The following is a 23,019-nucleotide window of genomic DNA, read 5'->3' as shown; positions in this document are numbered from 1 at the left end:
AAAACTGCACGATATCTGCGCATTTAGACCCAACGATTCTCACTCAAAAGATAGCTTTGAGCAATACCTTCTTAACCCTTTCTGATCCAATTTCCTTGCCACCCGCACACTCCCCAGCTCTTATTTATTTTCGATGGGACAGTGCGGTGTGGATTCCTTGGAATTGCTCAACAGAAACACATCAAAATGATGTCATGATGATTTAGGGCTCCTGTGCACAGACGAATTTTCACTGTGTTCCCAGCGGCGATAATCCGGCCGCGGGGAACGCAGTGAACGTTTTCCATAGTGTTGCTATGGAAAGCGCAGCCCCCCTGTTCATAAGAGGAGAGTCATAGTGATTCTTCACTCACGGACGGAAAATCGCAGCATGCTGCAAATTGCCGCGATTCTCCGCGGTGAGCCTATCTGTCAGATAGGCTTACCGCGGAGATCCGCTTGCTGGCTCCTGCTCCCCGGCGGCTACCGTGGCGGATCTCTGCAACGCCCGTGGACAGGCAGCCTTAATTAGCAAGTTTTTAAAAAATTTAACGTGAGTTATGAGTGTCTCATATTGGGAAAATCATTTGTAATAATCCTGTAAGTGGATGTATATTGATATTACATACATTTATCTAATAAGACTATTCTTTTCTAATTTCTTTAAAGATAGATATCTTGATAATACAGTGCCATACAGAGGCATCCTATATCTGCATACAATGAGTATGGCACATGGTTCTCACACTATGCAGAAGAGAGCTACAATGTTGGAGCTTTCTTCTGCATTTTGTTAGAAACAAGAGCCGGAGCTCGCCAGACATGGGAGCAATGCAGAGAAAACTCAATATAAGACGAATTGGAAAGGATTAAATTACTGCGTTAAAAGTGCAAAATGTGGCAAAATAGAGCAGACAGCGCTTGAAAATCAAGATGAGAGTGTTGTACCACAATGACCTCGGTAATCTCGTTACAAAGCGCATGTGTGAGGGTGGCCTAAGGCCCATCAGCTGGTTTGCATACTTTGCACACCACAGAGAAATGGTGATTTCATAGTGATGGCAGCACTGTCACAGGTAAACGGCGTAAGCAAGCATTTGTCTTTTAAGTGCCTATCTAAGGGTCCGTTTAGACGACCGGATTTTTCATTTGCACTAGCGAACTATGTCAGAGTTTGCTCATTCGCTGGGGCAGCCTGTTTATGCCTGGCTAAAATGAATGATGGACAAAAGGGGAATGATTTGTCAATTGTTGGCTGCATTTAGACTGAACAATTAGGCCTCATGTCCACAGCTTGCGCGGATTCCATACTGGGAATCCCGCCCTGCCCACGGCCAGTGACCCCTGCTTACCTGCATTCCCTGGCAGCGGCGTCCATGGATTCCTTCACTTTCGGGATCGCTGTACTGCGTATGGTCCTCATGGCTCGCCATCAGACATGCGCAGTACAGTTTTTGCTTTTTTTAATCTGCTTTCCAGCGGATCCATGGCTCGTCCACAGTGTCAGCTGCGGATGTGCCGCGGATCAGACGGCTTCCATTGACTTCAATGGAAGCCGTCAGTGCGGGATCCGCATAGAAATGAAGCATGCCGCAATTTGTTTTCCGGACCAAAAGGGTCTGCAAATCAAATCTGCATGTTTTAAGCCATTTGCGGACGTCCATGCATCTCTATAGACGGCTTGATTTGCGGATCTGCCACGCGGATTATGCTAATCAAATTTGCCGGTGGACATTGGGCCTTATAGTTCACTTTCACTTGTTTACAAGCTTATAATATGCTCACAGACTTTTTCTTTTAGTATTATAGCAAGATTTATGGAGCCAGCGGTGTTTAGAAACTCACTGGCAAGCTCTATATAAATACTGAGGTTGATCTAGGCATGGGGGCGTTGGAAGGATTCCTTGCCTCAGATTTAATGTAAATCATGCATTCCTTTAGCATCAGATCATTCGGCAATAACTTCCAGCACCGACCTGCGATATAATATGGAAGACTGAACAGTGATAATTCATTAAAGGGGTTGTCCCGCGAAAGCAAGTGGGGTTCAGCACTTCTGTATGGCCATATTAATGCACTTTGTAATGTACATTGTGCATTAATTATGAGCCATACAGAAGTTATTCACTTACCTGTTCCGTTGCTAGCGTCCTCGTCTCCATGGAGCCGTCTAATTTCAGCGACTAATCGCCCGATTAGACGCGCTTGCGCAGTCCGGTCTTCTCCCTTCTGAATGGGGCCGCTCGTGCCGGAGAGCTGGTCCTCGTAGCTCCGCCCCATCACGTGTGCCGATTCCAGCCAATCAGGAGGCTGGAATCGGCAATGGAACGCACAGAGCCCACGGTGGACCATGGGAGAAGACCTGCAGTCCACCGTGGGTGAAGATCCCGGCGGCCATCTTCGCAAGGTAAGTAAGAAGTCACCGGAGCGCGGGGATTCGTGTAAGTACTATCCGTTTTTTTTTTTTTAAACCCCTGCATCGGGTTTGTCTCGCGCCGAACGGGGGGGCTATTGAAAAAAAAAAGAAAAATCGTTTCGGCGCGGGACAACCCCTTTAAGATTAAATTCCTATGATTGAAAAACAGAGCTACCGTTGCAGAACTTCCTGAATGTTTTCTACTGTTACAACTTAATTTTTTGTATCCATGTCCATGACTGTTCCATAGTCCCGCATATACCATGTCAATATTTATGTTTCAGCTAAAGGAATTGTACTTTTATTATAGGAAATTGCCATCTAGAAAAGGTGAAGAGTACTGGGCAAAACTGCACCAATAAACCAGAACATCTGCATTGTAGCCATGCCCTAGAAGAATCTCCGCTTCCTAATTTAAGAGGGGCGGATGGGGTCATCAGAGGGGATGTGCCAGAAACATTTAGCCTTATACAGAATGAAAAGAAAAGACTCAAGCTTATCAGAAATGGAAAATCAGTAAGTGATGTTCAATGCCACCCATACATATTAGATAGCTGTTGGCCAACAGCCGTTTCTCCCAACCCTACCGCACACATTCACATTTGCCCAAACATGCATGTGTTTTGAATGTACTGAGGGAAGAAAGTCGCTGCCATACACCCCTATCAGCAGCTTATATCCCAAGAACAAAAGGATTGGACAGTCTAAATCCAGCTGGCTTATCTCACTCGACATCTGCCAACTGGGGACAGTCGAAAAGCTGCTATACACATCAGAGGATCGGCTGGTCCCTGCAGGTTCTACCAGTCTAATTCCAATGTCTACGGCTAAACTGTGGCAGTTGCGTGATATCTTAAGGTGCTTTTAGACGGAATGATTAGTGTTCAAAAAAATCGTTCAAACGAGCCAAAATGAACGATGATCATTCAGTGTGAACGCAGCCAAGGATCAAACGACGAATGATAAATCATTCACTTTTCATTCTTCATTCATTTAATGTGGGCATAAAAATCATCGTTGGCTCGTTTACTAATCGTTTGGTTTAAATACCGATCATTCAGTCCTACTCATTCACTTATACAGTGAATGTGAACAACTAAACAATGTCTTGTTTGAACGAGACAACAATGTATCTGCCTGTGTAAACAGGCTGCCCGAGCGACTGAGCGAACTCTGACATTGTTTGCTCATTCAAGCGACAAATTGGCAGGTCTAAACGGACCCTAAGCATCAGTCCAGCCTCACCAACAAATCTTCTGTTGAAACTTAAGGTACCTTTACATGGGCTGATAGTCAATCAAATAATCGCTGAATTGAGTGATTATGAGTGACTGTTGGCCCGTGTACACATGGCCCCGTACAAGGCACTGAGCAAGAAGTCGCTCAGTAGTCTTTAGTTGTTCTGTTTCAGTGATTTGAAATGGAGCGACTATTGAGTGACTTCTTGTTCCGTGTAAACAGGAGTCCTTGAATCTTTGAGCGACTGCCTATTTGCGGTGAATGGAGGCGGGCGGCCAGAAGAGACCTCAGTCACGTTCCATCTCCTCTCTTTGACAAGACTATCTCTTCTGTGTGAAACCAAGAAGTGATAGTTGCTGGGACAGTTGTCAGGCGCTTATGTGCCTGAAAGTCGTACCGTGTACAAGTACCTTTAGTTTATTTACTAGGATATATAGAAGCTGCAGAAGTCAAACTGTGCAAAATATTTGAAGGGGTTGTCCAAGATAAAACGTCACATGGGTCCTCCATGTGAAAAAATAATAAAGATATTATATTCACCTCTCTCTGTTCCCAGCAAGCCCTTGCCGGTGGCTCCTATTGTTTACAGGTTGCAGTGGCCTGTGACGTGTATAAAGGCCCATTTACACACAACGATTATCGCTCAAGAGATGCTTTTTGAGCGACTTTTGAGCGATAATCGTTGTGTCATTTAAGCGCAAGGTGATCGCTCAAACATCTTGCTCTCACAGCGGAGGATGCAGAGGACAAGCGGGGGGCCACTTGTTCTCTGCATCCAGCTGTTCCCCGCTAGAAGCTCCCGGCTGTCATACAGCTGAGCGCTCCCACCGGAGGATGCAGAGGACAAGCGGGCGGGGCGCTTGTTCTCTGTATCCAGCTGTTCCCCGCTGGGAGTGCCTGGCTATCATATAGCCGAGCGCTCCCAGCGGAGGATGCAGAGGACAGGCCGGGGGTCGCTTGTTCTCTGCATCCAGCTGTTCCCAGCTGGGAGCGCCCCGCTGTCATACACCTGATCGATACCAGGGGAGGATGCAGAAGACAAGCGGGGTGTCCCCACTTGTGTCCTGCATCCAGCTGTTCCCCGCTTCAAGCGCCTGACTGTTATACAGCCGAGCATTCTGAGCGGAGGATGCAGAAGACAAGGGGGGGGCCCCGCTTGTCTTCTGCATACAGCTGTTTTCTGCACGGAGCACCTGGCTGTTATACAGCGGAGCTCTCCATGTGGTTCTTCATACCCAGCTTATCATCAGGGAGCGGGAAACAGCTGAAACAATAGTATCAGCTGTATCCCACTGTGAATCCCTGATAAGACTCATTGTTGTTTTTTTAGCACGCTAAAAGACAACGATGAGCGATGGTTTAACGAAAACTGCACTATGTCAGTGCAGTTAGACACAACGATTATCGCTCAAAAGATGGCTTTGAGCGATTTTTGGCCAATAATCGTTGTGTCTAAATGGGCCTTAAATGTGCTCATCTTTCAGTTTTCTGCCAAACGACGGTTTTCAGTTCTGCTTCAAAACCATAGTTCGGAATAACAGCTGATAAGTGGACTACACACTGTGTTCTGCCCAGGGAGGGCTGATAACAGCTGATTGCTTTGTCTCAGCTATTCTTAGCTGTCAGCCCAGCCAGCAGAACAGCTGTGTCCAAGGTGCTGAATTCTCCATGGAGAGCTAGAGATTACATAGTTTTCTCTTAGCAGCCCATGGCTGAACAATGGAGCTAATTACAGAGCTCAGACCTCCTGCCGAGTTCTGCAACATCTCCCAGAAGCTCATTTGCATGCAAATTAAGCTGATAAAGTAGTAATAGCAATTAGTGCCTTTTAGTATTTTATGCAAGACGATCGCTGATCTTTCAATCTTTTGAAAGATTATCTGTGTGGGGTGTGTAAATGGGCCTTAAATGAGCTAATGCAGCCTGTGAACATTACTTCAGTAAGGAGACCTGGAGCTTGCTGGGAGCTGAGAGAAGTGAGTATAAGCTCCCTATTACTTTCTCTTTTTTTTACACAGGGGACCTGTTTTTACAAAGAGGCTTTATCTTGGACAACCCCTTTACTTAAACCATAGTACAAAAATAATCGTCAGCCCACAATATGTGCATTTAAGTGAAAAAAAATACCCCTGAGGTGTCCACAGCCTTAAAACAGTATGTGACAGTTTTATTTTCAATCACTTCAAGCAAGTTAGGGATCAGAACTCCCTTTTAAATACAACATAAATCTTAAAAAAATAATAATTTGATTGATTATGGCCAGTTGCAATATTTCCATGAGTTAAAAAAAATAACTAATTATCTTTACTGCATCAACATTATCTATATGATTGTATACCGAAAAAGTAATCCTGTGTTCATAGCAGTGTAAAAGTTGGACACAACATGCTATTTCCACAGGGACTGGAACTTGGTATTAAATTATTTTAATAGAGACCCTGGGGAAATGCTTGACTTACACACTAATTATATGAGATAATGCCTAAAAGTTGCAATATGATTTGGAATGCCCAGCACCCAAAGAGTAAAATTACTTCCAATTATCCAAAGACACATTGGAGATTGCCTTAGGCGTTTAATGACAAGGGCCCATTTACTGTTAAACAGTACGCCCAAATCTTGTAAATCTGCTGGCGTCTTACAGACCATTAATTCTAGATCAGCACAACCTGCAAATGCAAATCTCACTGCCTATTTATACTTGGATGCTTATTGTGGTGCATAATAAAATATGGAGAATGGTGTATGTAAACTTTGTAGTGTCTCCATAATATCGCACAAGATCTAGGATTGTGTCTTGTAAATCATTGTAACTTACAAATCAAGCAGTTTATTAATCTACATAGTCTTAAAAATTTGTATAGAGTTTGAATGGGAATAAGAATAATTACAAGAGTTGCACAATTTAGTTACAGTCAGCATTCAACAATCAACTAGTAGGAGAACCTTGCCTAACATTCACAGCAATGGAAATGAGATGAGAACTTATGTATCTGCAGATTTCTGTATCTATATGTTAGGTTATAGAAAACTTTTTGCAGAATAGTAACTAGTGTTGAGCAACTATTGAAATATTCGGGCCGGGAGTGCCATACGCGATTTTCAAGAAATGATTGTAAATCGGGGAATTTCAGTGCTGGGTTCCTAGGTTCAAATTCCATCAAGGAAAACGTCTACATGGACTTTGAGAAACTCCATCCAAATGTTACTTTTAGTCAGACTTGAATCTACAGATCAGCCACCACACTTGTCCATTCTGCTACAGAGGAGAAGTAGACCAGGAAGAATAAACATAAAGAGAACATAAAATCACCATCCAGATGTTGCCCTCGGATAGATTTGAACCTAGATTTCCAGCACTGCAAGGTAACAATGCTAACAAATGAGACATCACACTTGTCTGTTCTGCTGCAGAGGAGGAGCAGAACAAGAAAACTAAATAAAGAGAACATTAAATAAAACATCCAGATGTGTCCTTGGTCATATTTGAACTCCCACTCTGCAAACCACCACACTTCTTCTTCCTTTCACCTTCTCCAAAACAGGAAAAGATGGAGAAGAATAAGAACAATGAACACAAAGAGCACACAGAAACTCCATGCAAATGTTTTTGATAGTCAGCCCTGGACTTGGAACCCCAGCACTACGAGGCAACAGTGCTAGCCTCCCCCTCCCCTCCCTGCAGTGCTGGGGTCCTAGGTTCAAATCTGACCAAGGACAACATCTAGATGGGTTTCTCATGTTCTCTTTGTGCTTATTCTACCCTTCCTCTGGAGCAGAACAGATAGGTGTGGTGGCTCAGTTGTAAGTACTGCTGCTTTTCAGAGCTGGTAGGTTAAAATCTGGACCAAGGACAACATCTGGATGGAGTTTTTTTTTAAACTTGAATCCTAGCACCGAAGGGCAAGAGTGCCTAACAACTGAGGCCCATTCATGGAAGAATATATGCTTACACATAAAACTATTTTTTCTGGTGAGTTTTGCTAAAAATCAGTTCGGGATGACCCAATCGGACCAATTTTATTGCTCGGCTGATCTTGATAAGCAGCACTAACAGTAACATTGTATACTATACCTATAATCAGTGCAGAGAGAATCTTTACATGTACATTATGCCTAACAAGTTCATCTTGGCATTGCCAACTCCTTACAGTGACATCCTACAACACTGTTCATTAGTTTCCTCTATTGTTTTTAGCAAACACTGAAACACAAGAAAAAGTGAGTTAGCACTTACAAAAGAGATCCTAATATTGTTAATTCTATGGTTAGCCATGCATGGTGAGATGTCTAGCTATAGATGTGTCAAGCTTTAGAGCCTATAGACACCTGGGGGGGGGGGTAGAATTTTTTTTCTCACTTAACTGAATGTATTTTGGGCTGATAATCTTGCAATAAGGTGTGACCAAACATTTTGCAATGTTTGTCTTCTGAAGCCTCTACATATCACCGTATATAGACACTGCAGGCTGAGTCTCAATCAGTGAGGCTGGACTGCGGGCTTGGTTTTCAGCCCTTATGACCCCAACAGAGAGAAACTTTGTTGTGGTCATAAATCAGCTGATGGGGACATTCAAGAGAAGAGAGTAAGGGTGGGTTCCCACTGGGCGGATTCCCGCCGGAAATCTCGCGGTTTGGCCGCAGCAAAAACCGCAAGATTTCCGCTGGGAGAAGCGCCGCGGAAAAACCCGCTGCGGCTTTGAAGCGGCCCGACCGCTCGCTCTTCCGCTGCGGTCGGCGCTCCCATAGAGGAGAGCATGGCCACAGCGGAAAGAAAAAAGAATGGACATGCTGCGGTCGGCAAAGCCGCGGCTGCGGTCGGCAAAGCCACGGCTGCGGTCAGCAAAGCCGCGCCGCAGCCGCGGTTTCGTCCACATGGCTGGCTAATCCCGAGATTAGTGGCCGCATGCGGATTTGCCGTGCGGAAATTCTGGACGGAATTTCCATGGCAAATCCGCCCTGTGTGAACCCCCCCTAAAGTGAAATTAAGTTATACATATTGTCATGATTCCAATACAGTCTTGTGCTATCCAGTAAGAAAAAGTATACATTACTGTGTACATGTATAATGTGTCACACTGGAGCCTACAGGTGACAGATGGACAATGGATGATGCAGCACAAGTGAGTATAGGCTCGTTTATGATTTTGGGGCATGGGCAGCTCCATAAAAAAATAATAACTTGGAAAGCCCCTTTTAATAAAGGCAGGTTCAGGCATCTGGCCAAAGTAAGGTCAATTACATTTTTTGCAGGCCTCAAAATCCACATACGTCTGACAGGATTCAGATTGGGTCCTTAAAAAGACAGTCATAGGAAATACAAACTTGTCTCGAAGGAGAGTAAAGTTGGACCCAGAATGATCCTTCTGTTCACACATGGGGCTGGGACTTTTTCATGCTGCTGGCCTTGAAGGAATACAATATAAGAAATGACCAAAGGACAAGCATCAAGATCTCTCTAGTGGTGTGAGGAAGGTACAGAATCCCCAAACTGCATGGGATTTTCAGCTTTCTTTACAAGAAGAGTTGAATGGTCCATGACATCCACTTGTTAACAGAAGTTGGAAGGTTGATTCCAGCTTATCCTTAAGGTGACTGTTGAGCTCAGCGTAGAAAGAAGCTTGAAGAACTTCATCATTCCAAGGAAGCTCACAGGATAGGATCTGGAACTGGATGACATAGAGCTCCACTGATTATGTTCCTCGCCTGAGTCGCAGTAGAAAGCAGATATTTGCCCTTCTGTATCAGTAGGTATACGTCCGTTTTCAGTGACTGTTCGCAATAGAGCATCCAAAGCAGAATGGGTATCCTGCGTCTTCTTTTATATATGTTTCTGAAAACAATAGGAACTTATTAAACTTTTAGGTTTACCATACAATACATTTAGATTATGGTTAATTAGACATGAGCAAATCTTCAAAAAATATGCCTAAGGCCTCGTTCACATGAACGTGGTTTAGTGCAGTATAGGTGCATGAAAAAAAATCGCACTTATACTACACTAAAAACCATGTGAACTGACAATTTTTCCCGCGCAGAAGACCCGAGCTTCATGCACGTAAAAATCACCCATTCACTGGAGCAGAGTGTTGCTTTAAAAAAAGTGCAGCTGCTCCAGGAGAATATCGCCATCCCCTGCTGCAGTTGTGACAACTGTGGTGGGGGATTCCTTCAGCCCCGCATGGATGCGAGGCTGTCGCATCTAGGGGTTTCCACGTGTTTTCAATGGGGCGGGCGTAAGCAGCGTCGACCCCATTGAAAACAGTGGAAGGACATCGCGATCCCCTGTGGAAGCTGTGACAGCCACGGCAGCGATGAAAGGAACTCCCTCAGGGATGCAAGGCTGTTTCCATGTGAATCACTTATATCACGGCTCGATATCGCTCTCACCAGTGTGAAGGAGCCTAGAGAAATTTTGCCATAGCAGGGAGAGAGAGAGAGCGGGGCTATGGGGAATTAATGCATAGCCCCATTCTGTCTCTCCCTGCTATGGGTTAATCCCTTGTAGCCATGCTCTCTCTCCCTGCTCTAGGGATCCCTGAGTGATATCCCCATAGCACAGAGAGTGGGCGGGGCTAGAGAGAACGTGCTGGGCTATAGGGCTTCTCACAGAGATTCCCCAGAGCAAAGAGAAGGCAAGGCTAGAGGGTGGATCCCTCTAGCCCTGTCCTCTCCTCCCATGCTCTCTGGGAAGCCCTGTAACCCTGCCCCCCTCACTCTCCACACTATAGGGAAATCTCTGGGGGAAGAAGGTGGAGGGAGTCCCCTTCTGTCCTCCGTTCCTGCTGAGGAAGTCCCAGCTGCTTACAGCGGGACATTTAAAATGTGCTACCCAGAAGCACATTTTAAATATGCAGCTGTAAATTCTTGTTAGTGCATTTGGTTAACTTGCTCAACCTGGCCCTCTGCACAGAGGCGTAACTTGAAGCTTCTGGGCCCCAATGCAAAACCTGTAACAGGACCCACAACTATAATGCTTTATTCATAGGACTGGGCTCCCTATATGGAGAAGAGAGGCCTTATGGGCCCTCTAATGCTTCTGGGCCCGGGTGCAACCGCATCCCCTGCATCCCCTATAGTTACGCCCCTGCTTAGCACCTATACTATGGTTGTATGGTGATTGAGCCTGCCCTACAGTTTATCAGATGGTGCATTTTTAGTTTCCAACTAAGCTCATATTCTGTTTCTGCCTTCCAAAATAAGTAGAGAGGTATGTAGTAAGATGACATTTACTATAGAATTTACTGAACAGTTGTCATAACACCACCAGATAAAGAACATAAAGTGAGAACGCAGCAAGCATGCGTATGTACGGTACAAACCTTTCATTAAATGCTACTTGAGTTCTCCTCACCCACTTCATGTTCTCAGCCCTTAATTAAAGACAGATTTGTTTTTCTTCTCACTTTTATGTGTTATACTTATTAAAGAATCACTGGTAACATAATCTGTGAATGAAATGAGCTAACAAATGTTAGAAGTATAGGACAAAGCACTTAAGCAGATGCATTCACAAACACAATCTATTTTATTACATAATAAAGGCAGGGCTCGGTTGTAACTCTCATCTCATCTTCTTAATCTTGTGTTGCTACTGTTAGGCCTAAAATGGTTTTCTAATTTCTACAGAAATACTATTGATGACCTATCCTATGGAGCAATCATCAATAGTTGATTGGCTGGGGTCCGCCGCTCGGGACCCTGGCTGATCAGCTGATCGGGTGCCTGCTGTCAGTGTCACAATACAAGGGGTCGGAGTGGAAGCAGATGGCTTCCCTGTGTAGTGGCCAGCGCTCGTAGTTTCAGGTACAGCTGTCATTAAAATCAATGAGAACGGTGGCTACAATTATTAGTACTAGCCACTACACAAGGGTCGGAGTTAATAACTGACCCCTGTGTATTGCGGCAATGAGTGCAGGCGCCTGATCAGCTGGGATCCAGAATGATGGACCCAATTGACTATTGATGATCTATTCTAAAGATAGGTCATCAAAAGTATTCGTGTGCAAAACTTCTTCAGTAAGGTGCCTTATTCTGATGCATCAGAAGCCTGGAACAGGTCTCCAATGCCAGGGAGAGCAGGGGTTCGGCTGTCTTTTGATAGCCTGGCACAACTTCTGATAGGAGGGACTGGAGAAACCGCTGGATCCATGGTAGCCTATGAGGCTGATGGAACCATATAATACACAGTAATACTTAAGTAGAAAAAAAACCCTGAAAAGTTAGTTGGTTATTAAGGCGCAATCAGGCTTTGGTACTAAGGGGTTCAAGGGGATATCTCATAAAGACAACCTCTGTCCACATGACCTATTAGAGAATATCAACATCAAAAAGGAGGGTTCCCTGCTCGGGAACTTGTTCTGTTAGCCAGAACAGACAGCCGCTCTATAAGAGCAGCTCTCGTACTGCAGGACTTGAGTCTTCCTTGTATCATTCATCAGAATGGTCATCTTGGGATACTATATTTCTCCTGCAGCATCCTCTACAGGCAAAGTGCCTGTCTGCCTGTGTTTACCGAAGTGCAGGGAGCGAGCTACTACATTTTAAAAGGGGTTGTCTCTGATGAGACAGTCTCTTTAAAGGAAATATCTCAATGTTAATGACTAGAGATGAGCGAGCGTACTCGGAAAAGCACTACTCGCTCGAGTAACGTGCTTTATCCGAGTATCGCTGTGCTCGGGTCTGAAGATTCGGGTGCCGCTGCGGCTGACAGGTGAGTCGCAGCGGGGAGCAGGGGAGAGCGGGCGGGAGAGAGGGAGAGAAAGATCTTACCTCCGTTCCTCCCCGCTCTCCCCGCTCCATGCTGGCACCCGAATCTTCAGACCCGAGCACAGCGATACTCGGATAAAGCAAATTACTCGAGCGAGTAGCGCTTTTCCGAGTACGCTCGCTCATCTCTATTAATGACATATCTTAAGTACTGAACATTTAAGAATTTCTGCTTGTTCTCTTTTCAATGTTATCGCTATTTCTTTTTTAAAACTTCTGTAAGAATGGCTGTATTGGAGATGCACTTCCTCCCTATGTTGTATCTATAGATAGTGCTTTGGGACATCTGAAATAAATGTGAGTGAGTTGGTAGGGAAACATTTTCAGTAACTTTCCCATTTTCTAACTACGATTAAATGGATGTGATAATGCTGTCCCAATGTGTACAGCAAAGCTGAAAAGTGAGCTGCAGAGAACAGGAAGCATCAACTTTTAGGACTGCTTCAGTGGCCAGTGGGAAAATTGGAATAGCACAAGATTTTGTAATGTGGATAACCACATAAACATTTTTTAAAATAAGTTTATAATGAAAAGCTGATTTTGAGTAACATGTTATTTTTTGATTCTATATTCACATTAATAAAGTGGAGATCCATTGCAATGTTCATAGAGCGACCATGTAGACCTGACTAGAGTTGCCATACGTGGCACTCACTTCAAACAGTTGTCAACCCATATTAGTCGTTAAGTGTTTTATAACACACATTGCACTCTCATTGGTATGGTAAAGTTAATTAACATAGCATTGTTTTCATCATTTTAGATAAAACCATCATCTCTGCACCGTAATGGAACAGACATGATTTATACAGTAAGTGGTCATCTTTTGTTCAACAGGTTTCTGCAGAATTAGCACAATATAAAAAGGAAAAGGTAAAATACTGTGCAAAAGTTTTAGGCAGGTGTGAAAAAAATGCTGCAAAGTAAGAGTTCTTACAGAAATAAAAAGTTTAATAGTATATTTTTGCCAATTTAAGAAAATGCAAAGTGAATGCACAAATGAGAAATCTAAATCAATTCAATATTTGGTGTGATCACCCTTTGTCTGCAAAGCAGCATCAATTCTTCTGAGTACACTTGCACACAGTCAGGGATTCTGTAGGATTATAGCCAGGTATATGACTAAGTAATTATAAGAAACAGATGAAAATGATCATCATGTGTAGGCTGAAATACAGCCATTAACTGAAACAGAAACAGCTGTGTAGGAGGCTTACAATTTGGAGAGGAACAGTCAAACTCTGCTACAAAGGTGAGGTTGTGGAAGACAATTTCATGTCACAGGGCATACACTGAGCACAGCAACAAGCCACAAAGTAGTTATACTACATCAGCAGGGTCTCTCCCAGGCAAAGATTTCAAAGCAGACTGGGGTTTCAAGATGTTCTGGTCAGCTCTTTTGAAGAACCACAAAGAAACAGGCAACACTTCTATTTTTGAAAGCATTCTTACTCTGCAGCATTTTTTCCACACCGGCCTAAAACATTTACACAGCAGTGTATATACACTTTTTGTGATTGAGGAATGTTGTAAGAGTGCTTGAACCTGCTATACCCTGATACTAGACTCTGCATTGCAACATATATTGATCAACAATAACATTCAAACCAGCTGCCTAATATTGTATAGGTCCCCTTCATGTTACCCAAATAGATCTGACCAAGGCATAACAGTCGATCCTTTAACCCCTTCAGAACCACAGATGTTTTTATTTTCGCCTTCCAAGTGCTATAACGTTTTAATTTTTCCACTGACCTATCCATATGAGGGCTTGTTTTTTTTTGCAGGACGAGTTGTATTTTTAATGCTACCTTTTTAATGTACCAAATAATATATGATAAAACTTTCAAAAATGTAAGTGGGGAGCTACTCAAAAAAATGCAATTGCACCATTTTTTGGGGGCGGGGGTTAGTTTCTACAGCGTTCACAGTGCAATAAAAATAAAATATAAACTTTGTTCTATGGGTCAGTAAGATTACAGTGATACCAAATTTAAATACTTGTTTAATGTTCTATTTTTAAAAAGTAAATAACATTTTTTTAAAAGAAATAATTGCTTTCTGATGGCTTAGTCACACGGGCGTTTGTACGCGTGTATCAGTGGTGATCCGTACGTATTTCCACATGGAAAAATGGCTGCACCGCCGACATTTGCACTTGTTAAAAAAGGAACATATGGGTGGCAATGGAGCTGGTCATGCGGATTTTCGTCCGCACGCGGTGCGGCTGTTTTTCTGCGTGAAAATATGCGCGGATCGTCGCCCGCGTGACTGAGCCCTAATGCCATATTTTGAGACCTGTAACTTTTAGATTTTTTGCTGACTAGGCTGTGTGAAGGCTTGTTTTTGCATGGTGAGCTGTAGTTATTATTAGGACCTTTTTGATCACTTTCTATTCAAATTTTTTGGGAGCTGAGATATCATAAAATATCAAAATTTTGGCATTCTGTCCTTTTTTTTTTCTTTTACAGGCTTTAACATGCAAAATAAATATTGTGATGTTTTAAGTGTTTGGACTTTTAAGTACACGGCGATACAAAATATGTGCAGTTTTTAAATTGTTTACATTTTTTAATCTGGAAAACATTTTTTTAAATATTTTAAATTTTTTTTACTGTTAAAAAAAACTTTCTTAACCCTTTAGTGACCAAGCCTGTTTGCGCCTTAATGACCAGGCCAAATTTTGCAAATCTGACATGTGTCACTTTAACATGGAAAAACATCAGAAAGGTTTTGCATATCCAAGCGATTCTGACATTGTTTTTTTTTCGCCACATGTTGTACTTCATTTAGGCGGAAAAAATAGACTGATAGAAATTGTGCTTATTTATTAAAAGTGCCAAAATTGGGAAAATTTTGAAAAAATCGTCATTTTTTCACATTTCCAACTGCAATATCTTAAATATGTGCAAACATAATATAGAAATTTTTGCTAAGATATATATTTCCACCCGTTTACTTTATTTTGGGCGCACATTGGAAAAACTTTTGTTTTTTTTTAACTATTTAGGAGACGTACAAATTTAACATTACTTTTTAGCATTTTGAGGAACACTTTGTTTTCCTACACCAAGCCAAGATTGGAAAGGCTCATAAGTGTCAGAATGATAGATACCCCCACAAATGACCCCATTTTAAAAACTACACCCCTTAATGTATTCACTGAGGGGTGTCGTGAGTATTTTGACCCCACAGTTTTTTTTCAGGAATTAATTCAATTTAGAAGAGAAAAAGTAAAATTTCATATTTTTGCAAATCTGTCATTTTAAAGACATATTTTTTTTCAATAGTTTACATGAAAATGAGGATTTACACCCCAAAATGGATACCCCTGTTTCTCCTGTGTTCAGAAATATACCCATTGTGGCCCAAATGTTATATCTGAGTCCACAACGGGGCCCAAAATGAAACCAGTAGTCAGTGTCTTTCAAAACAGAAATTTTGCTTGAAGTCTTTTTAGGCCCCATAGCACACATGTAGAGTTCTTGAGCGCCCAAAACCATAGAGAACCCCCACAAATGACCCCATTTTGAAAACTAGACCCCTTAACGAATTTATCTAGGGGTGTACTGCGGATTTTTACCCCACAGTTTTTGAATAAATTCAAGCAAAGCAAAAGGAAAAAAATTAGAATTTTTGTTTTTTTGGCAATTCTGTCACTTTAAAAACAGCTTTTTTTGTACAGCACACATATGAAGGATGACGTGAACCCCAAAATGGATACCCCTGTTTGTACTGTTTTCAGAAACATACCCATTGTGGCCCTAATATTATGTCCGCATGCACAATGGGGCCCAAAATGAAAGGAGTAATCAGTGGCTTTCAGAACATAGATTTTGCTTGAAGTCCTTTTAGGCCCCATTGCCCACTTGTAGAGTTCTTGAGCGGCCAAAATCATAGAGAACCCCCACAAATGACCCCATTTTGAAAACTAGACCCCTTAACGAATTTATCTAGGGGTCTACTGTGTATTTTAACCCTACAATTTTTGAATAGATCTAAGTAAAGCAGTAAGAAAAAATTACGATTTTCATTTTTTGGGCTATTGCGGCAATTTAAAAACAGTTTTTTTGTACAGCACATGTATAAATGAAGACTTTCACCCCAAAATGAATACCCCTGTTTGTCCCGTGTTCAGAAACATACCCATTGTGGCCCTGATAGACTTACGGGACACATGGCTAGGGCTACAATGAAAGGAATACCCGTTGGATTTCAGTGTACAACTGAATAAATTCCAGGCCCCATTGCCCACCTATAGAGCCATTGAGCGGCCAAAACTATAAAGAACTCCCTCAAATGACCCCATTTTGAAAACTAGACCCCTTAACGAATTCATCTAGGGGTGTACTGCGTATTTTGACCCCACAGTATTTGAATGAATCTAAGCAAAGCAGAAGGAAAAAGTTACGATTTTCAATTTTTTTGGCAATTTTTTAAATTTAAAAACAGTTTTTTTGTACAGCGTACATAGGAATGAAGACATTCACCCCCAAATGGATACCCCCGTTTGTCCCGTGTTCAGAAACATACCCATTGTGGCCCTAATTTACTTACAGGACCCATGGCAAGGCTTATAAAGGAGGGAACACCCGTTGGATTTCAGGGCACAGCTGAATAAATTCCAGGCCCCATTGCTTATTTGTACGGAATAAAAATTGACTCCCTCAAAATCCCCCCCCCCCCCCACGCGCCCTTTTCAGCGTTCGCAAATCTTAGATAAAAGTAATAATGTGAACTGTGTGGTATTTCTGAAGACAGGGGTAATTACGGAGGCTGGTTGGAATGGGCCCATGGGGCAATAAAACCGTGTATCCCCCCTCCTCTCATGCTTTTTGGGGGTCATTTCTTGACCTCAGTGGCGGGTATGGGGTGTAAAAAGTGGCGCTCTGTGAGTCTCCGTAAGCTTGCTGAGGTGCGGCAGTCTCACACAGAAGACACTCAATAAGGTGCTCCTGGAAATGCAGGAAGGCAAGCGTTCCCCGGGCTTCTTGTAAAATACGTATTACTGGTAGCGGTCTGAATAACGCCGGGCTCACGCAGCCGTAGGTGGAATCCACTTGCGGAGGCCCGCAGCGGATCCCATCTGTGAGCCGGGCTGTGACCCTGCGTACGGCCGCGTAATGTACAGGCGGTCATTCGCAGTACAAATTTTTTTTTTGTTTGTATTTCCCGCACCGTCGGTTAGCGATGACACGGGTACCCGCAGCCTGTATACAACGTAGTTGTGTATGGGCAGCGGGTATATCCATGACCATGGAGCACAATAGGCTCTGTGCTGCGGATAGCCGCGGTAAAATAGAACCTGCTGCGTTCTCTTTTCTGCGAGTGGATTACGCAATTCCGACCCGCTAATGTGAGCGGAATTGTGTAATCCAATGCGATTGATCTGCGTATTACCACGGATCAGACGCATGTGGAATCCGTAATTCCTATCCGGTCACGTGAGACCGACCTAAGGTAGATCGCTACCTTTTTATCCCGTGACCGGGCACCGCTCAACAAGGCCACCCGTCACTGCTCCAGGCTCTCGGTGAGCGTTGGTCGCCGAGAGCAAGGAGATTTTAAGTTTCCTGGGCTCCCCGACTTCTGCGCATGTGTCGGGTATTTTGCCGGTGGTCGCATGTGCAGAATCCGGGTAAGTTCACGGATGAGGATCGCGTCGGGGTGCAAATACGGAGGTCTCCGGTAAAAAGTTTCATCTCCTCTCACTGATCGCATCAGTGAGGGGAGATGAAACTAACTTTTTTTAAAAACTTTTACGTGATCACCATTATCGATTGGATAACAGCGAACACGTGATCAGGAACTGCTCACCACGGCCCCCCCCCCCCCGTGAAATTTCCAGGCTCTTGGATAAGTTTTGTAGCCAAGAGCAGGGAGATTTTAAGTTATCCTGGCAATCCACGGCTTTTGCGCATGCGTCTGCCGCTTTGGCAGAATCCGGGGGCCTTAGGTATGTAATTTCATCCTCCCTCATGGATATGATCCATGAGGGGAGATGAAATGTAAGCGTTTTAAACTTTTTTTTTTACTTTTTAAACATTTTTACACTTTTTTTAAATTACTTTTTTACACTTTTTTTTACTTTAAATGATCACTGTTATCCATTGGATAACAGTGATCATCTCTGCAGGGACATCCCTCTGCTCCTGGCTACACATGGCAGCCAGGAGCAGAGGGATTTTAAATTTCCCGGGTCCTGAGCCCCTCTGTGCACGCGCCCGATGTCAATCATCGGGCGCGCATGCGCAGAAGGGGACTCCGGTCCCGGAGACCGGGATGCCGCTGAGGACCGGGGGTGAGTATTTTCACCTCCCCTCATGGATCCAATCCATGAGGGGAGGTGAAATTAAGTTTATTTTTACTTTTTAAAAAACTTTTTCGCGATCGCCGCTATCCACTGGATAGCGGCGATCGCGGGTCCGGGGACACCTCCTGGTTCTCGGCTACCTTAAACTCCCCAGGGTTCCCATTCTTCTGCGCATGCGCGTGATGTCATTCGTCTGGCGTGCATGCGCAGAAGAGCCGCCCCCAGTCCCGGAGGACCCATTCATCGCGGCAGACATCGGGGAAGCCAGGTGAGTATTTTCAGCTGCCCTGATGGATCCGATCCATCAGGGCAGCTGAATCTTAAACTTTTTAAACTTTTTTTTAACTTTATTGCGATCGGCGCTATCCATTGGATAGCGCCGATCGCAATGCCGGGGGGGACTGCCCACAGCCCAGGATGACAGCTCCATGCTGTCGGCTACCTGCGGGCACCGACAGCATGGAGCTGTCACGTCCATAGCCCACGGGGCTTTATTCTCTGCAGGACGCATGTTTTTACGTCCTCAGAGAATAAAGCCCACTTGGGCAGGACGTAAAAACACTATGGGCTGGTCGTTAAGGGGTTAAATCTTTTTTTATCCATTCACTTAGTTCCCACAGCGGACTTGAACTTGTGATTAGAGATGAGTGAACGTGCTCGTTTAGAGCAATTACTGGAACGAGTATCGCTATTTTCAAGTAACTGCCTAATCGGGAGAAAAGATTTGGGGGGCGCCAGGGGTGAGAGCGGGGTTGCGGGGGGTAGAGGGGGAGGAGAGAGAGCTCCCCCCTGTTCCCCTCTGCTACCCCCCGCTCCACCCCGCCGCCCCCCGAATCTTTTCGCCCGAGTAGCCAGTTACTCGAAAATAGCGATACTCGTTAGAGTAACTGCACTCAACGAGTACGTTTGCTCATCTCTACTTGTGATTATTTGATTGGTTGTACTACATACTGCGATACTTCAGTATTGCAGTATATAGCAATTTTTGTTGTTGCCTATCAAGCCTTGCCACAGTTAGAACTTATAGACATCCATACATCGCAGCCCTGGGATCCTTCAGTAGGCTCAGGGTTGCCATACTGATCTAATGACACCCCATGATCGTGTTGCAGGGGGTGCCGATGGGACAAAGGGATGGGGCTCCCCCTGCTGACTGTTTACTCAGCTTTGACTGCTGCATCTAAACAGTTAACTGCCATGATCACTGCTAATTACATTAAGTCTTGTAAGTTGCGGCATGCCAAGTATTACAGCTCATTGCATCTTAACCCCATTCAAGTGAATGTTTACAGAGTTGTACCTGGTCAACAATAAAGGAGATGTGGCGCTCACTGTCCCCTTCAATCCGTTGATGGGCAGGGGTGCTAAGTGTTGAACCCTCACTAATCTGATATCGATGGCCTATCCTATGAATAAACCATAAACATTGTAGTTCACGGGAACACATTTAATTATATCTCATAATTACAGGAAATTGGAACCAATCTTGTCTCCATTACAGCTCCCATGTGGGATGTCACCAAATTTCTAATAGACGTATAGACCCAAATGACTGAAATTGGAAGACTTGTTGGATGTCACTAATTTTGCACAGTAAAATATTACTTGGCTAAGTAGAATTTCTACCAAAATATTGCTGTATAGATAGATAAGTACATTGTGATGTTTTTACAATGTTTGTCAATATAGTTTCACGGCATGGTATCGCTTAGAGTGGAAGAAGAGAAAATCAACTCCAGCAAGGTAGCCAGGTTTTCAGTCAGAAACCATGGTCAGCGAAAGAAGGATGCTTCCTCTCAAAGGATAGAACACCTACAGTCAGACAGAGCTCTGGTGACTACTGACCTTGCTGCTGCAAACCAAGTATGTACTGTATATACATAGTATTTCATTTAAAATATAAAAATATATTCTTAGTGGTTAAAAACATAACAATAATCATTTAGTTACTTTTTTCAGACCTAGTTAGATCAGATTTATTGTATCGATAAAACATTAACATAGGGATGAGAATTGGGAAACTTAGTATTGCACAACGGTGCACATATTAGGGGTTTTGCTAGGGTCTTAAAACATCATGGGCACATGCCTCGCCTCTATCCACCAAAAGTATTTACATCTGGGACAGCATATCTATGAGACAAATTTAATAAAGTGACAGACAGTCTTAGATACAGAAGCTTAGCTCTTAGACCCCATTTACATTGAATGATGATCGCTCAAACGACAGTTTGAGTTACAGTTTTGAGCGATCATCTTTGCATAGTCTATACTTGTTAATTAGATACTAAAGAGCTATGCAGGCGGAGCTGAACACCGCTGCTATCGCTCGGCGAACAATACAGCTGTTTTGCATAAGCAAACAGCTGCATTGTTCTCCGTGCTTACAGCTCACATCCTGCTGTGACATGAGCATCCAGAGTGACATGAGCTGAAAGAATCTTAACAGCACTGCCGACTGTGATAACAGCCTGCACCGCTGATAAGAGTTCATTGTTCAATTCTAGAAAACTAGAATTGAGCGAGGAACGAATCGTGCACGAAGTCTGCACGATGTCCATGCATTTAGACACAATGGTTATGGCTCAAAAGACGGGTTTGAGCAAATTTTGAGTGAGAATTGTTGTGTCTGAATAGGCCTTAATATATGATAGTATATCTCTAAATGATGCAGTCGCCAAATAATAGTCAGCTGCCAGGAGAAATGAATACAGAATAGTTATATGACTCACAGGTGCTGTCCTCTCTGATTGTAGTCGTTCACTCTTTTCTCTATCAGGGATCAGTTCACCATGAAGACTTCTTCTTTCATCTCTACACAACTCCCCATCCTGCTGCTTTCCCCAGTGCTCCTTTAATTATCTTTTACACAGTACTAGTGCCTCCTGTTGTGCCCCACAAAGCAAGTGTTTGTTCATATTAATAATTCCATCATAGTACAAATCACAAAATAATAATGTGTCAGGATTTGAACCTGGAGACTCCTGTCTCCCATGGGGAGCTCTGCTAAGTGAGCTACTGGTTTTGGCTGCAGAGATCCTTACTGGCTCATTGTGTTAGTCCCTTGTATTTTTAGAATCCTTGTTTTGTATTGCCTTGATTGCCCGATTGACTCTACATCTACACCCTCTATACAAGTCTGACTCTTCCTCTTTGCAAGATTTTTGTGTTTTGCTTAGGGTTCATGTCCACTGGTGTTTTTTCACACATTATTAATACTGCCTTTGTACTTCCACAAAATATTAGCTTCACCCTCTCTGCCCCTACACAGTAAAATTCCACTGTTTGTGTCCACCACAAAGTAATAAAGCTCCCTTTGTGTCCCACAGTAATAATAATGCTCTTCTTAATGTACCCGAATAGTAATAATACCCATTTTGCATCCTTCAGAAATAAATAGTTACTTCCCTTTTATGAATCCCATAGTAAGAGTTTGTTTTTGTGCCCACCATAAGGTAATAGTGACCCCTTTGTGCCCCCAAAAAGTAATACCCCATCTGTGACTTACAGTAAAAGTGTCCCTTCAAAGTAACAATTTTTCGCTTCTGCCTCTTTTCTTGTGTCCCTGGAACAATACTAGTGCCCACCTTTGTGCCTACAAAAATAGTAAAACCTAGTATTCACTTAACCTAGTTCCAAAATTGAGAGAAGTGGCTCATTTCCTGAGCTGCGGGTTCAACACAAGCGGTATAAATACATCACTGCACTGCACTGCCTGCATCGGCTTGTGACGGCCTACACATGGCCCTGACGTCTCATGGACCACAGGCCTGTTAGTGGCCTGTAGCCTGCTAAACTGCATGATGTGGCAGGGCAGCCAACTGGGTTCCTTGTTCTGCTATAGTTTTCAACTATATCTGGTCTCTGAGGAGGCATATACAGTTTAATATGACGATTTACTTACTGCCCAGTGCTATCTACACAACTGGTGCATATAGGGAAAAAAATTGAAATTATTGACTTTTAATAAACTGTTCTATCATTTTTAAACAATTTTATTGATTTGAAAAAATATCAAAAGTTCACAATGTTATAAAAAATCTGAAATCCTAGCTCTATGGATTATAAATAGAGATGAGCGAACACCAAAATGTTCGGGTGTTCGTTATTCGGAACGAACTTCCCGTGATGCTCGAGGGTTCGTTTCGAACAACGAACCCCATTGAAGTCAATGGGCGACCAGAACATTTTTGTATTTCGACGATGCTCGCTAAGGTTTTCATGTGTGAAAATCTGGGCAATTCAGGAAAGTGATGGGAATGACACAGTGACGGATAGGGCAGGCGAGGGGCTACGTGTTGGG

The 23,019-nt window shown here is 43.4% G+C and overlaps 1 protein-coding gene across 1 annotated transcript in view; it reads left to right on the top strand.

Annotated features, from left to right (window-relative positions):
• The window catches only part of FREM1 (FRAS1 related extracellular matrix 1), a 181,946-nt gene that overhangs the window by 140,504 nt on the left and 18,423 nt on the right, over positions 1–23,019 (top strand). The window contains exons 31-33 of the mRNA XM_066604279.1: positions 2,706–2,911; positions 13,167–13,214; positions 20,406–20,579. Of these exons, the coding sequence (XP_066460376.1) occupies positions 2,706–2,911; positions 13,167–13,214; positions 20,406–20,579 (428 nt within the window). The remainder of the gene's footprint in view (positions 1–2,705; positions 2,912–13,166; positions 13,215–20,405; positions 20,580–23,019) is intronic.

The sequence above is a fragment of the Eleutherodactylus coqui genome, chromosome 5, assembly GCF_035609145.1.
Source record: "Eleutherodactylus coqui strain aEleCoq1 chromosome 5, aEleCoq1.hap1, whole genome shotgun sequence".
Lineage (NCBI taxonomy): Eukaryota > Metazoa > Chordata > Amphibia > Anura > Eleutherodactylidae > Eleutherodactylus > Eleutherodactylus coqui.
This window is presented reverse-complemented; position numbering and strand designations above follow the sequence as displayed.